The sequence below is a fragment of the Miscanthus floridulus genome, chromosome 1, assembly GCF_019320115.1.
Source record: "Miscanthus floridulus cultivar M001 chromosome 1, ASM1932011v1, whole genome shotgun sequence".
In the NCBI taxonomy this organism is placed as follows: domain Eukaryota; kingdom Viridiplantae; phylum Streptophyta; class Magnoliopsida; order Poales; family Poaceae; genus Miscanthus; species Miscanthus floridulus.
In genome coordinates, this window is record NC_089580.1 from 180,584,839 (window position 1) to 180,600,387 (window position 15,549).

Sequence of the window (15,549 nt, forward strand, 5' to 3'; positions counted from 1 at the left end):
TCTAGCTCCTATCAAAATTTGAGGGCATTTGGCCCAGTAGTTTAGAAACTACAGCTGTTTAAAGTTAGGTTGCAGTTTTTGCTGATTCTCTGCCTTGTGAGGATAGACTTCTGTTGATTGATGAATTCGACCTGGTAAAGGTTTGAATCATGCTTTGAGGTCTGAAAATGTTTTGTAGACAATTTTATAAGCTTTCCAGATTGTCTTGTTGTATATCATTTGGATTTATAAATCTTCGGTTATGACTAGTTTATTGCACCGCTACATCGTATTCATGTTGCTGAAATACAAATGCTTGAAAGTATGTTGTTGCACGGTTCTCGTTGATTGCTTAGGGGTTAGCCTAACTTGAGAATATGCTTAGGTGCAGGTGCTAGGTCATTAACGGAAGATGAGCAATTATACCTTAGGTTGTATAAACGTGGTAAGTGAAAGTGATTTGAATAGGGCTTAAGTTAGAATGTGCAAACTACAGCGAACATGTGCATTCCCCGAGCATCCCCGACATTCGTACATGTGCATCCATGATATTTATCTTGCGCATTCATGCAATAGGTGTGCCGGAGGGAGTGACGTTGCTGGAGTTCGAGGGAGCCAACCAGGAGGAGGAACCCGAGGTGCAGGAAGCCGACGAAGCAGTCGCCGCGGAGGAATTGCCCGAGTGCCCTGACCACCAGCCTTCCTCGTTCCTGAAAGGCAAGCCCCGGAGCATATTAAGCCTCCTATGTTTTCACAAATACATTGAGTATCTTTTATTGTTGATGATGCATTAAGTATAGGAATTGGTTGAAACCAATTGCTGCATTATATATCCTTCCTTGTCCAGATATCGCACTGAAATCCTATTTAAGTTCAGGAACGGGTTAAATGCTTAGCCATGCTTAGTGCGGTAGAAGTCAGGTGATTTCCTGTCACCTGCGAGCTTTAGGATGAGGTGGATCACGGTTGGCTATATTTGCTATCGTGGAAAAGAACCATGTGAATAATGAATTAAGACCGGGCGGGGTCTTGTGTAGGTTTGAACATAGTGACTCCGTCTGAGTCGTTTAAGGACCGATACGCTGTACGTCCTCATGTCATGTTGAACGCAGCCTAACACTTAGCTGGCCGGATAAGTCGTTCCGACCGCGAAGCCTAGTAGCTCGATTCAGGCCGGGAACGCGAGCAGTGGCGGCACTCTGGAGGTAGTAAGGATGTGCGGAGAGCCATTGGCATAAGTCCAAGGTGGGTTAGAGTCCCGAACAACCTTGGCAGAGTGGTTCTCTGAGAATGCCGATCTGTTCGGACCCGCGACTCCTGAATTGTACCAAAGGTGACTTGTTGCGACCCTGACGGGGGAAGCAGGGTTTGTGTTTAGGAATACCCCTCCAGCTGGATAGGAATCGATTCGAATCGCCGTCTCTCCCGGATAGTGAGAACTTGACTGAGCAGCGGCAACGTAGATTCAATTAATTTAACGATATGGTTAAATGGATGATGATAAGGTTGCCACAATGAATACCTGATATGGTTATTAATGTTTGCACCCTAATAAAATGATTGCTTAGTACAGGTGCTAATATAGATGACAGGTTAATGGCTAAAAAGTTACTGCTAGTTCAGGTTAAGAGTTGATCAATATTACTTATGCTTTTCTGCAAAAAGAAAGTGTCAGCCAGCTCCACTACATTAAGCTATGCATAATCCTTGGTGTCATTTGTTTGGTTTTCGACGGGTAAGTCTAGCTGAGTATATTCCCGTACTCAGGGTTTATTCCCTCTTGTTGCAGATGACCTCCTATATCAGGGATTCTGCAAGTATTGTCTCCACCCGGCGGGTGATGAGGACTAGATCATGGGCATGATCTCCTTTCTCTTATCTGAATGCTTTTGCGGTCTGTGATCAGCGAACCAGTATGTGTATTTGAACTCGGTGTGTGAGTTAAACTATTTGCTTCCGCATGTTTTATAAGACTCGTTTTGTAATAACAATGACTCTGTGATGATGTAATCTATTTGCGAACATCTGTGAAATGTTGTAACGTACGATATGTTATGTTGGATTACTGTGATCTTGGTTGTATGCAAGTTGGTTTGAAATCCTTCGAGATTTCGGTTGACTACCGGGTTTATATGGGCTCAAGTTCGAGAATTTGATCGTTCCGGCGATTGTTTTTGTACTTGTGCTCTTATAAATTGGTCGGTTCCGTGACACCTGTGACGTTCCACAAGTATTCGATCCGACCTCAACAGACGGATTAACCTCCTCAACCACTTGATTAACTACCACGTGTTCACCTTCGTTCACTACACGTAGAAACAATGCCATGTTTAACATGATGCGAGATATAAAACATGATACTCGATGATGGATGCAAAATTAACAACTTGAATACAACTTTCCTTCGCGGTACAGTTGCAAGTAATTATCATAAAGCATTTTTAGTCGTTCTTCTAACAAGTCAAAGGTTCACTTATCATACAGGCTTACCAACTAAAGCTTCATCATGAAAAGACATGTATAAACAATATACAAGGAAATGTATAACTTTTATTTTTTTACCCAAGAGGTTGTATCTAAGAAGCAATCAAGTTTATTAACATGCATTTACTAATGAAATTCTTAGCTAAGTCATTTAGAATTATTAACTAAAGGGCGAACATAAGTATATCAAGAAGGCAATCACTTAGCCATGACACAGCAGGGGTGGGGTGTTTCATGATCTATAATCAACTAAAAAAACAATCAGGACATCTTATGATCTAGGTTTATCATTTTGACAATTATTAACTAATAATTAAGGCATATAAATAAGAGTATAATTAAACATCATCAAATTAATTCCAAACTTTTTGTAGAGGTAGGCTTTAACAATAAACAAATACAATAAAAGTTTCATGGTCACTGGATATTTATTTTGTCCTAGAAAAATTATGGAAACTCATTTATTAATTAAATTGAGTAATTTTTATCACATTCAAAAAGTACTAAAAATCAACAGTTCATATTTTTCTTAAATAGTATACATCACAGAGAGGTTACACAAAAAAATTCATAATTTTTGGAGCTCTATTTAATTCTACATAAAAATAACAAATCACAGCACTATTTAAAATAATCATTGACTTTTTCATTTAGCACCCGCTACAGGACCGTCTTCTTCCTCGGGCTGAACCGCGCCAGGAAACATGGTGGTGATACTGCTGGCCGATCAAGGCAGTAAAAATGGTGGTGAGGTGGTGTAAGATCATCGCAAAACTCGGCCGCACTAATAGGTGGACTTGGCGTGGCCTGGGATGACCCCAACCGGCTTGCCCACGGCAACCAGCGGCGCACACGGCTGACCACGACGGCGCAACGGTGGAACAGCAACTACGGCGCAAAACTGATCAAGATGGAGCTAGATTAGGCATGAAGAGACTCACCACGACTTAAGCGGCTAACTAGATGAAGCCGAGACGTGCTGGAGCTCCCTGCCGACGACGGCGGCGTTCATGGCAGTACACACCGACGTCGCGACGGCGTTCCGGCAAACAAGGCGATTCCGGCCGGTAGCAATATCTAGGCTAGGCTCAATCGAGGCGTAAGGGCAAGACGAAGCTGTGGCAAGCTTGGCTGCGACGGTGAAGCACTATGGCGACGGTGCGGACACGACGGAGATGATCGGCGACGTCGAAAAAAAATAGAGAAAAGAGAAAGAGCGACGGCGATGGCGTCTCGGCCTTTATAACGCGGTCAAGGCACACGGAGATAACACCCAGCAGCTTCTCCACGCCAGCACGACGTCAAAGGCAGCCACCGCGACGACTGGAAGACGATCGAAGATCAACGACGGTGAACTGGCTTCCGCGGATACTGTTCATCGAATTTACAGAATTACCATTCGCCAAAACCTTCAAATTACTCCCAAAATTGCATGGTAACTCAAAAATCTCCAAAAATAAAAGTTGTTCAAAATTTAAAGTTCTACAACTTTGCTTTTATAACTATCCCCTAATTCGATCTATATTTTGAAATGCAAATTTGAATTCAAAAAGGGGACATTTAAAGAATTATGCCTTTTCGAATTACTTCAATTTTTTCATAACAACTTTGAAAACTCCAAAAACAAACTTTGTATAACTTGACAAGCTCTACACTTTTGCTTTTGGGCTTAACCCCAAAATATGCTTAAATTTTTAATTAGGTTTTTTAGGGCAAAACTAAATGATAAAAATTCGGATTTTCGGAAACCCAATAAAACGCAAATGTTTTGAAATTGATTCAAACAATACAATTCAACACATACCACATAAATGTAAACTTATTTTAGTGAATGCATATCAAAGTTTACAATATGACCAAATGACTTGCAATGCATATGATGACATGTCCTGTTTTTAGTATTTAAACACCTGAGGTGTTACACTTGGTGCTTCATTTAGTGAGTTAACATGGATGCCCACTCCTCCATATCTACATGTCCTAGGTCCTTCTACAGTTGCACCTATTACCGAGACTACAGAGACGCTCCCTTCGTCAGTGGCATTATCAGAGCCTACTATAGTCATACCAGCTCAGTCTACAGCAGCTCTAGTTCTTGATCCGACCCAAACTGCTACAGCATCACTTCCAGCTACAGAGGGTTAGACTGTTTAGAGCTCAGGGTTAGATGATGATGGCACTCAGTTTCAGCTTGCTCCTCGTACTTCAGCGCCCGGCTCATCCGCTACAGCCTCACTGACTGACCCTTAGGTTTTGGTGTTTAACGTCAAAGGAGAGAGGGTTCGAGTATGATAGTCTTAGGGGGAGCGACTATTTAGGGGGAGCTTAGTTATTATATTAGCTTATATATTATATTTGGAGTTTTTATGTGTGATACACTATTATGTATTCATCGTGTGTTTACTTTCATGCATTGAACCATATATATGTGATAGTGATATCTACGTGATCATAATATATGATATGTGTGCTCTCTACTTTGAATTATTTATATGTCATATCACTTGTGCAATGCTCATTTGCCTTTGCTTCCGCGTTTTACTCCGATGCAAATGAGCTTTATTACTTGTACTCATGCTTAATTCATATCTTTTGAGTACATCATGTTGGCTTGGTTCATATAAGCTCGCCTAACCCTTTTGTTCTTATTGACAAGAGCTTATATGATCTAAGCATGTTAAAAACCTCAACTCTTTTACATACTCGAGGTGGTATTATCATTAATCACCAAAAAGAAGGAGATTGAAAGCATCTAGGCCCCTAGTAGGGTTTTGGTGATTAATGACAATACAAGATTACTATGACTAACGTGTGTTTTGTAGAGGCAATTAAGTTAGGTCATGGTAATGGAGATCGATTGGGTAATCGAGGTGGTCATGCCCCTACAATAGAAATCATTTTAGTTTTCAAAGGATGGACGACAAGGTTAAGGATGGACTAGTTCTAAGTGTCGATTAGAGTTGGAGAGACACTTAGAGTAGTTTAGGACTTTATTTTTCCTTTGGCCATACTATTAAGGGGGATATGGACGGGTAGCTTGACCTAGGTGAGTCTAGTGAGTTAGGTGTGGTGCACACTTATTAAAACTAGCACTAGCTAGCTCCAAGATAGCCCTTAGATCCAATGGAGCAAACTTCATTCATATATGATCGAGAGTTGGAAGTGAATGGAGGATCAAATACTGACCGGACGCTAGCTCCGGTTTGACCGGACGCTGGCTCAGGGTCCGATCAGTTCATTTGACCAAGGTGTTTGCGTCTGGTTTGACCGGACGCTGAGAGGTCAAGTGACCGAATGCTGAGAGGCAGCGTCCGGTCGACTCCAGTAAGGTTTTAGAGAGGGAAAATCACGACCGGACGCTTTCGGTCAGTGCTGATCGAACGCTGCCCAGTGTCTAGTCACACTGTAAACACTAGAGTTTGGGGTATACTAACCGGAGCGTCTGGTCACCCCGCAGAGGCACATAACGGTTCGCTTTTCAGCCCATATTATAAATAGTGCCTCAACTCGTGTGTGGGGGCACTTTTGCTCATTCCAACAGCTGAGAAACACCTTAGAGAGTGCCAAGAAGAGCAAGGTCCTAGTGAGGTGATTGTGATTTGAGAATCCAAAAGAGAGTCCTCATTAGTAAAGATCAAGAGTAACAAAGTGTACATCCACTTTCTTATTAGGCTTGTCGTGGTCAAGTGAGAGTTCGTGCTTGTTACTCTTGGTGATCGCCATCACCTAGACGGCTTGGTGGTGATTGAGAGTTCGATGATCGCTCAGCGGAGCTTGTGGGTGACCCAACTCAAGTTGTGAGAGGTTGTGGGTGATTCACCGCGACGGAGTGTCGAAGAATCAACCCATAGAGAGCACTTGATCCTTACACGGATCAAGGGGGAGCTACACCCTTGCGTGGGTGCTCCAACGAGGACTAGTGGGGAGTGGTGACTCTCCGATACCGTGGCAAAATATCGGCGCGTTCCTTCATCTTTATTTACTTTGAGCATTTACTTTGAGCAATTCAATTTATGTCTTTACATTCTTAGAATTGCCATGCTAGAGTAGGATTAGAATTTATGTTGTAAGTCTTTTGTGCGGTAGAACAATTACGAACACTTTCTAGGCACAAGGGGTTAATTGGACTAACCATAGAATTTAATTATTGCAAAGAAATTTAGAATTAGTCCAATTCACCCCTCTCTAGGGCATCTTGATCCTTTCAAACGCTGAGCAGAGCACCTGGGCGAGCGGCCAGTCGATGGACCTAGGCGCTTGGGTGAGTGCCCACCTGGACCGAGCGCTGCTCTAGCGCTGAGAAGAGGAAACCGGCGGCCACAAAATCGACGAAAAACTAGACCAAATCAAAACAAATCGTGACCAAACTTTTCACAGGCCATCACAAGGGAGTTGGTGAGCATACTCTAAGAGATCATCGCCCAATTTCAACCCAAATTCCAGGAAAATTAGATCACGGCCAAGAACACGAAAAACTCCCCAAAAACGAAATTCGTTCAATTTCTTCGTGCTCGACTCGATTCAATCAAATTCACTTAAGGGGTAGCATCAACTCATGTCATAGCACGAATCTAAACAAAAAAGAACGAACTAAATCGGTCTCAAAATGAAGAATCGAAGCAAGAACAGGGAGGGAAAACTGAGAAAAAAACTGCAAAAATAAAATCACAGACACAATCCCTAGAACACGAATTGGTAGTGTCATTGCCAATTGGTGTCGTCCTTTCACACATAAACACAGAGAAGGCAAACATTGGAACAACAGGCATTCTAGGCAAAACCCTAGAACACGAATCGAAGTCATCGAAGGGACGAATCAGAGAGACAAAAGCAAAATCCCAAAATACAAGAGGAAACGGGAGCACCTGAGACTGCTCTGTGCCAACCGCGGCACCGCCGAGACCCACCGGCATTGGGCACGAGCACCATGAGCGGCCACAGCAGGAGAGAGGGAGAGGGGGGAAAGATGAGGACGACTGGCCTGCAAGGCCATGCCTGTGCCCTGCCCTACGTCTTCCCCGCTGTGGGCTTTGCTCTCCACTGCCGTCGGGGCCCAGCCCCTTGTGCCTTCCCCGCGGTGGCGCGGCTGGGATTGGGGGCGGCAGCGCGACCATGGAGCCGCGGGGGCTCGGGTAGGGGGGCGGCGGCGTTCCGACGTCGGGCTCTCGCCTGGAGCCTGGTCCTCGTTCTACGACGGAGAGAGCGAGAATGAGAGAGAGTTCGTGAGGGAGAGGAGAATGAACAAGGGATAAGGTAAATGGACACGGAGGAGTAAAACGGTCACAACAAGTCAAATATTGGGCTGAAAAATATTAAAGTTGGCTTAAATCATGAAATAATAGTATAGCATGAATGACTCATTTAGTAGAGGCATTTTGACGAAGTCCACAATTTTAATGGCGTTTAAGCGAAACCCATCTGCCATAAGGGCAAAATTCCAATTTTCTCGTCCATGGCGCGCCGTTCTAAACCCTAAACCCCTGGCCCTGCTTTACTAAACCTCACCGAGAATCGCACGCGTCGGCGACCATGGCGGCGTCTCCGTCTTCTTCCCCTGCCGCCGCCGGAGTTGGTGGCCAGAGCCTGACCCCCTTAGCGCCGTCTCCCCATCTCACCAACTTCTTCGGTAAGTGCTTTTTTTTTTCTCCGCCACAGACAGATTCAGAACGACCCGAGTTATGTTTGTCTTGCACAAACTTGGGGAATACGAGACAGTGGGGAACGGAGGGTTGATAAAGTGTGAGGCTGAGACTTAGGATTTGGATCTGATTATTGTTAAATTGTGATTAACTGATTAATTGTTGGAAAATGAGTAATCATTTGTCCGTGCCTACCTTTTTTTGTTAGAAAAAGGAATTGTTTCTGGCATCTGCGACTGCACACAGCCAACTTGTTCGTGCCTATTATATTTTCCCCCTTTGTATTGGGTGATGATGGAGTGGGATGCTTTTATGAACGAAACCTCTTTTATGATTTCGCTATGACAATTGATGCATCATATAAATTTAGTTCGCTCTGTTAATTTAATGGTAGCTAATTGTTTAGAAGGGCGGGCTTGGTGCAAGCGGTAGAGTCTTGCCGCCTGTGACCGGAAGGTCCTGGGTTCGAGTCGCGGTCTCCTCGCATTGCACAAGCGAGGGTAAGGCTTGCCACTGACACCCTTCCCCAGACCCCGCACAGAGTGGGAGCTCTCTGCACTGGGTACGCCCTAATTGTTTTGATGATGGATTGTCCATTTCATTCTCAAAAGGAAGGGTGAAAGTGCGGTCATTTTCCATTTTCACTAAAATTTTACTGTACTTTGCATGATGGGAGCTGTTATTGGATTAGTTCTCTGTAACTTTTACTTGCATGTCCAAAGCATGCACCAAATCTTTTACTTTCCCCGCTTATGCTTTTCTGTTCCAACCCTTGGAATGGTGGTAAGATACAGCTAATACTCAGCTTTGCAAATTTGGTTGATGGCAAGGTACAGTGGGAAACTGAGTGTTCTATGGTGAGAGGTTGAAGGTTTGAAGCGTACTGGAGCTTAATGCTTTGGCCTCGTGAGTTTAAATGTTGATTGAACTAGATCTGGGATTTTCTTGATGCAAAAGAGATTACTTGTGCATATTTATTATGTTTTGTTTTCCATTGGGTGGTTATTCAGTAAAATGCTCTTCAACAAATACATTGAAGATATCTGTTTTGAGATTGGGCTATCTATTTCATTCTCAAACGATGAGGACAAAATTGTCTATATTTTCCAATATTAGTTTTACCAGAAAATCAACAAGGTAGACCGTACAATAGGGATCTGCATTTGTATCAGTTATCAGGAAGTATAACACACTTTCCAGAATATGCACTTAAATAGTACTGAGATCTAACTTATGGTGCAGTGTGGAGGGAATTTGTCTGGGGAGGAATTGCAGGCGCATTTGGGGAAGGCATGATGCATCCAGTTGACACTCTGAAAACAAGGCTTCAGAGTCAGGCTATAATGACAGGGGCTAAGGTGTGAGATTGTTTCAACTTTGCTTGTTCACATAAAGTTTAACACTTACAATCATAATGCACGATTTTGATACATGGGTGCTGAACTTTTCTTCATCTCTTCCTAATAGGCTCAGAAGAATATATTCCAGATGGTCAGGACAGTTTGGGCTTCTGATGGTCTAAGAGGTTAGTGAATGAAAATTAAAAAGGGTAAGTAGACTCATGCTGTCTTTTTTAATTAAAAAAAACAAACTAAAAAGTTTAAATGTCAAAGCACATTAGCTCCATAACTGCCAAAAAATACACTGTTCCACACTAATAAGCATCAATAGTGATCTTGATAAATGTTGCGGTTGACCTCTTTTCAGGTTTTTTACAGAGGAATCAGCCCAGGTGTTACTGGATCTCTTGCAACTGGCGCTACATACTTTGGTGTTATTGAATCAACTAAGACATGGTTGGAGATTGCTAATCCTAATCTAAGTGGACACTGGTCACATTTTATTGCTGGAGCGATTGGTAAGCACTCTATTTCTGTTTTTCTGTATTTTACTTTTTGAAAATTTTCATGACGCTGCTTAATGTAGTTAGATTTGTACTTTGTTTTTTTACTGAGCATGGGGACTTTATATTTGCAATCTGCACCAACAAACTTATTCTAGCACCCCCTTTTGTTAGTTATGATACTTTGCTGGTGTAGGTTCTGTTGGAATGCATGATGTCTCAAGATAATTTCCTATGCTGCTTCCTGGATACCACATATATGTTTCATTCTTGATTCCAGGTGATACACTTGGATCCTTTGTCTATGTGCCTTGCGAAGTCATGAAACAAAGAATGCAAGTCCAAGGCACCCAAAAATCTTGGGCATCAGCTGTAGCTAAAGGAAGTATTTCTCAAAGTCATGGGACTCAGATGTATGGGTACTACAATGGAATGTTCCATGCTGGCTGTTCTATCTGGAGAGATCATGGCTTGAAGGGGCTTTATGCAGGGTATTGGCACTGATTTCTTCTTACTAGCCTGCCTATCATTATCAATAGTGCCTTTCATTTGTTTTTTATTGGATTACATAAGATCACCTTAATGGAAAACCTAGACCTATAATACCTTTTATATTTGATTTGACTCTTTGCACAAGTTGATCACTTAGCTCTGTTCTTTCTGCAACCTCTGAAGCTTATCTATTTTAGGCCAGAAATAAAATCTTATCATACAAAATAGGTGTCTATGTGCACATTATGGATGTGTAATGTATGTGTTGATGGAACAAACATGTATCTGCCAATTTGTTTGTGAAAAAAAAAACTGATAACAATATTCATGATGGTGTAATGGTCATACTTGAGTTTTGTTTCAACAGATAACAATTTATCGTGACAATTAAGTTGTCATTACGCGTTGTTTTGTCCGAAATGACAACCTTTTCTTCCTTGCAGATACTGGTCTACTCTTGCCAGAGATGTCCCTTTTGCTGGTCTAATGGTAAGTTAATTAATTTAACATATACTCTTGTTTCTTTGTCCTAGCGTTTTTTTAGTAAACTTGCTCACTTTCCAGAAGCAATGCTGGTGAGTTTAAGCTAGCTCCTATAAGAAGTCGATACTGCTAAGATTTAACGGAAGCGATAGTCCTCATATTCATTATATATTGACAGGAGTTACAATACCGTGCAACGTTTACAAGCCCAAGACAATCATGCTTACAGAGACCTTGCCAGTCATGACTAGAAGAATAATTCGATCTACCACTATGTTCATGTAGGAATCCTAGTAGTACAATATTAGCCATACTCTAAGACTTCACTTACATGGCAGCCTAATAGTAATCTGTCAGTCACCACCATAATCATTTTGATTGACATGCCTTTGACTACTGGATAATTCCCAACTCAAGCAATAGCCTTTGGTTCCTGGTCTCATGCTACATAACCGTGATTTGCAAGGGCATTCCTCAGTAGGCAGTACTGCAGTAGCACTGATTATTGGACTCAGGAGATAAACCTAAGTGCATGTAGCCCTTCTAGTCTCTATACTATACATGATTTTTCTCCCCTTCCTTTTGGAGTACACCTCTAACACTTCTGTTGTGGATATCGAGTTTATCTGATAGATTTGTGTCTTTACTAGATTTGTTATTTGAAGGGGAGCCTTGGCGCAGTGGTAAAACTGCTGCCTTGTGACCATGAGGTCACGGGTTCAAGTCCTGGAAACAGCCTCTTGCAGAAATGCAGGGAAAGGCTGCGTACAAAAGACCCAAGTGGTCGGACCCTTCCCCTGACCCTACGCAAGCGGGAGCTACGTGCACTGGGGCTGCCCTTTTTTACTAGATTTGTTATTTAGGATATTTTTGGGTGTATTCTAAGCTTACTAATGCTGTGGACAGTAATAGAGATTTACTATTTAAAAGAATCTATTAATGAGCAAATATATGGCTTTCCAGGTCACTTTCTATGAAGCAATGAAAGAGATGACTGAGTATGGGAAAACGAAGTATTTGCCACACAGTGATTTGGATATCAGCAACTCCTTTGAAGGACTTGTTCTAGGAGGATTGGCAGGCGGTATGTCTACTCTAATATATACATACATACATACATACACACACACACACACACACTTGAGAATCTCAAGTTTTCTGCCTCTTGGTAGCTCTTATGAGTTTGCTGCTGCAGGCTGTAGTGCATACTTGACTACCCCCTTGGATGTGATCAAGACAAGACTGCAAGTACAAGGATCAACGTCTAAGTACGTGTCAAATCTGGTTCTGTGACTGCTCCCTCCCTCCCTCCCTCATATCTACCATGGTAGTCTAAAGTTCTGTCCCTGAATGTTACACACAAATGTGTCTGTTGGTGATACATGAACTGTGTAAGTTACAAAATTCTTTTTCATAATTATCAGGTACAATGGGTGGCTGGATGCTATAACAAAGACGTGGGCTTCCGAGGGGGTGCGCGGCTTGTTCAAGGGAAGTGTTCCAAGAATAATATGGTATATACCGGCATCAGCATTCACATTCATGGCAGTGGAATTCCTAAGGGATCATTTCAACGACAAGGTTGATGCCGATGCCCATGAACTAACCTCCCTGTCAATCGACACAAGATCAGAAGTTGAGAAATCAGCTTAATGTTCCTTTTCCTATGAAGCATCCTGATATTCCTGCCTGGTGGAATTTATCTGGCGGAATCTTTTTGTCTTTGGCAACAAAGTAGGTTTCAGTCATGTAAACACGGAGGACATTCACTGTCAGTTGGGTGAAAACGTTTTTGTGTACCAGAAAGAAAGGAACTGATAACATCATGATCATATTAGGGCAGCAGTTTTTTGAGTTAGAAACTGGTGGGTGGATGGAATTAGAGAAGTGAACATGTAATGTTGACCAATGCACCCAGTGGACTGGGGCTTTTGAATCTTTGTTGCAAATGTTATTGCCATTGTTGCGTATTGAAATCATTGGATCGATTTGGCAGCTTTGCCATAAATCGTATTTGCGCAGCACAGTCTAATTGGTTGCAAAATTCATCCATCAATCTATGGGAAAGTACTTGTACTTTCCTATATCCGGGTGTCGACCCCTGCCTTCAGCCGCTCAGTAAGCTGCCGTGGCTGTAATGACTAATGACTGATGGTAGTCCAACTGAGTACTGACCACACCCCCAACTCCCAAGTCAAAGTTTCAAAAAAAAAAAAAAAAACCCTCCCAAGTCAACTCCACCGGCCGCAGCGCTGCTCTTCTGAGTTCTGAGTAGTGCGCGCGGCGTGGTCTCCGTTCGAACCGAGGCTGGATCGGATCGGCATCGGCCGCCACGGCTCGCGGGTGAGACGTTGCGCTGCCCACTGAAGGTCGTCTGAAGCGTGAACGTCCTGGAGGCAGGTATAGATGGCCAACGCGCTGTCCCGGCTCGGTACGGCACGGACATGGCCCGTAGAGGCGGCACGCCGTGCCACCTAGAGCATGCCTCTCCGGGCCTCATACCTAGCCTTCGACCCAAACACGACACTATGGACCGTAATTTATGCCGTGCCGGCACGCTAAGAACAGCCGGATCTGCGGGGCCGTGTCGGTCCAAAGTCCGGTGACCTTAAGGCACCACAAAATGCTTCTCATCCAACACTTAGCACAGATTCATTCATTTAAATTTCAAAATCTCAATTCACAAGTCACAATCACAATGGTTCACAGATTCAAACTTCTAATTAAATGACCAGATGACTCATTCACAATCACAATTATTCACAGATTCAAACTTCTAAGTAAATGACCAAATGACCAAACTTAGTTGCTCAGCCACAAACTGATCATAGATTCTAACTTGTAGTCAAGAACTTAGCAAACTCCAAATGACCAAATCCAACAAAACAAAAGGCATCAAAGGATATAAGATAAATGAGTTGTTTGTGCAATGCTGCCTCATTAAAAATCTTTCTAGATAAAACTCACCCTTGTGAGAAACCCTAAAAAGAAAAAAGAGTACAACACAGCTCTTAAACTAAACCATTGTTCAAATGTCTCACAGTCACAGTCTCACATATGACAGATACAGATAACACTCTCCTCTCTCGAGTCTCAACTCTCAAGTCTCACACTAACTCACTAAGTACCAGCACCAGCCCCAGTCCCCACTCCCCATATAATACTCTCATCTCTCAAGTCTCAATCTAACTCACTAAGTACCAACAGCAGCTCTAGATAACACTCTCCTCTCTCAAAGTCTCAACTCTCAAATCTCACACTAACTCACTAAGTCTCACACTAACCAGTACCAGCCCCAGATGTACCACCAGCCCTAGATGTACCAGCAGCCCCAGATGTAGCACCAGCCCTAGTTATACCAGCAGCAGCCCCAGATTCATCTTCATTAAGATACAAATTCTTGAAGGAGTCTTCCAACTCTTGGTTGTAAACAGCATGATGTAACTTTCTTTCTCCTAACTCCCAATCCTTCAATGGGTCAGCATCTCTACAGTTTTAAGCAACAAGTGTCGTCGCCGCTCTTCAATTATTCTTCCTGTCAAGTTGAAATATGATTATGAAGAGACAGTAGAAACAGGAAGTGGCATAATATCTCTAGTCATTATAGATAGGATTGGATATGTTAGTTTGTGGTCATGCCACCAGAGAAGTAAATCAAAATTATCCTCATATGAAGTGACATTGTCACTGTCCAGATAAACTAAGAGCTCACAAACAACAGAACCAGATGAAGATAAAGTGGGGACAGAGACAGGGGAAGGACCAACAATACCAGATCTAGGGCATCCAAAGATTCTTCCCCATGCCTGTTTTTTCTTACCTGTATGGCTTGTAGGATGTGCAACCCTTTGAGACCTGGCTGCACCAAACTTTCTCTCATATTTGTTAAATAATTTGTAAATTTTAGTTTTCACATCAGCATAATATGAATTGTACTCACAACCAGTGGTCCCTTTATGTAATTGCAGAACATTAAATAAACCTCTCATCTTAGCTCTAGGATCAAGAATAAATGTAAATGAATATAACATAGGTATATCCTGCCAGTATTTAAGGAATTTAAGTTTCATAGGATATACAACAACTATTAGATTTTGATCTTTTTCACTTGTGAAGGAACCGTGACGTCTAAGAGGGGGGTGAATTAGGCAACTTAAAAATACTAACTCAAAACTATGGCCTCTTTTTCTAACCTTAGCAAAACATATGCAAAAGATAAAACTATCTAAATGTGCAACTACGGTTTTGCTAGTGTGTTGCTATCTCTACCGCAAAAATAGTAAAGTAATCAATGTAAATACGGAAGCTAAAGAGCAAGGTAGAGATATGCAAACTCTCGTCGATGACTCCGGTATTTTTACCGAGGTATCGAGAAGCGCACAAGCTTCCCCCTAGTCCTTGTTGGAGCCCCTCGCAAGGGCCAAGCTTCCGGTCGGGTAACTTCGTGGATAGCCTCGGGCTTTCCCCACGCGCAAGTGGGTCCCCGATGTGCCTTCCGGCAAGTCTCTCCTGGATGCTCCCCGCCGTCTTCACTATCAAGCTTTCGGCCGAAACGCTACGGGCCTTGTTCCCTCCGATACACGGTGGCGGCCACACCACAAACGCGGTTGATGTGATCTCGCAAGACTT

At 42.7% G+C, this 15,549-nt stretch overlaps 1 protein-coding gene across 1 annotated transcript; it reads left to right on the forward strand.

Annotated features, from left to right (window-relative positions):
- Positions 1 to 7,928: 7,928 nt before the first annotated feature.
- Positions 7,929 to 12,874, forward strand: LOC136504071 (uncharacterized). The gene is made up of 9 exons (XM_066498950.1): positions 7,929 to 8,089; positions 9,345 to 9,460; positions 9,570 to 9,628; positions 9,812 to 9,960; positions 10,226 to 10,436; positions 10,881 to 10,926; positions 11,884 to 12,004; positions 12,116 to 12,188; positions 12,345 to 12,874. The coding sequence occupies exons 1-9, from the start codon at positions 7,993 to 7,995 to the stop codon at positions 12,571 to 12,573; spliced, it is 1,101 nt and encodes a 366-aa protein (XP_066355047.1). The 5' UTR covers positions 7,929 to 7,992; the 3' UTR covers positions 12,574 to 12,874.
- Positions 12,875 to 15,549: the final 2,675 nt, after the last annotated feature.

Bases quoted from the DNA above. Each gene is read 5' to 3' on its own strand.
- LOC136504071 (XM_066498950.1), top strand. From the start codon at position 7,993: ATGGCGGCGTCTCCGTCTTCTTCCCCTGCCGCCGCCGGAGTTGGTGGC. The intron at 9,629-9,811 runs TTAGTGAATGAA...CTCTTTTCAGGT, and splicing joins GCTTCTGATGGTCTAAGAGG to TTTTTACAGAGGAATCAGCC. The intron at 10,437-10,880 runs GTATTGGCACTG...TCTTCCTTGCAG, and splicing joins TTGAAGGGGCTTTATGCAGG to ATACTGGTCTACTCTTGCCA.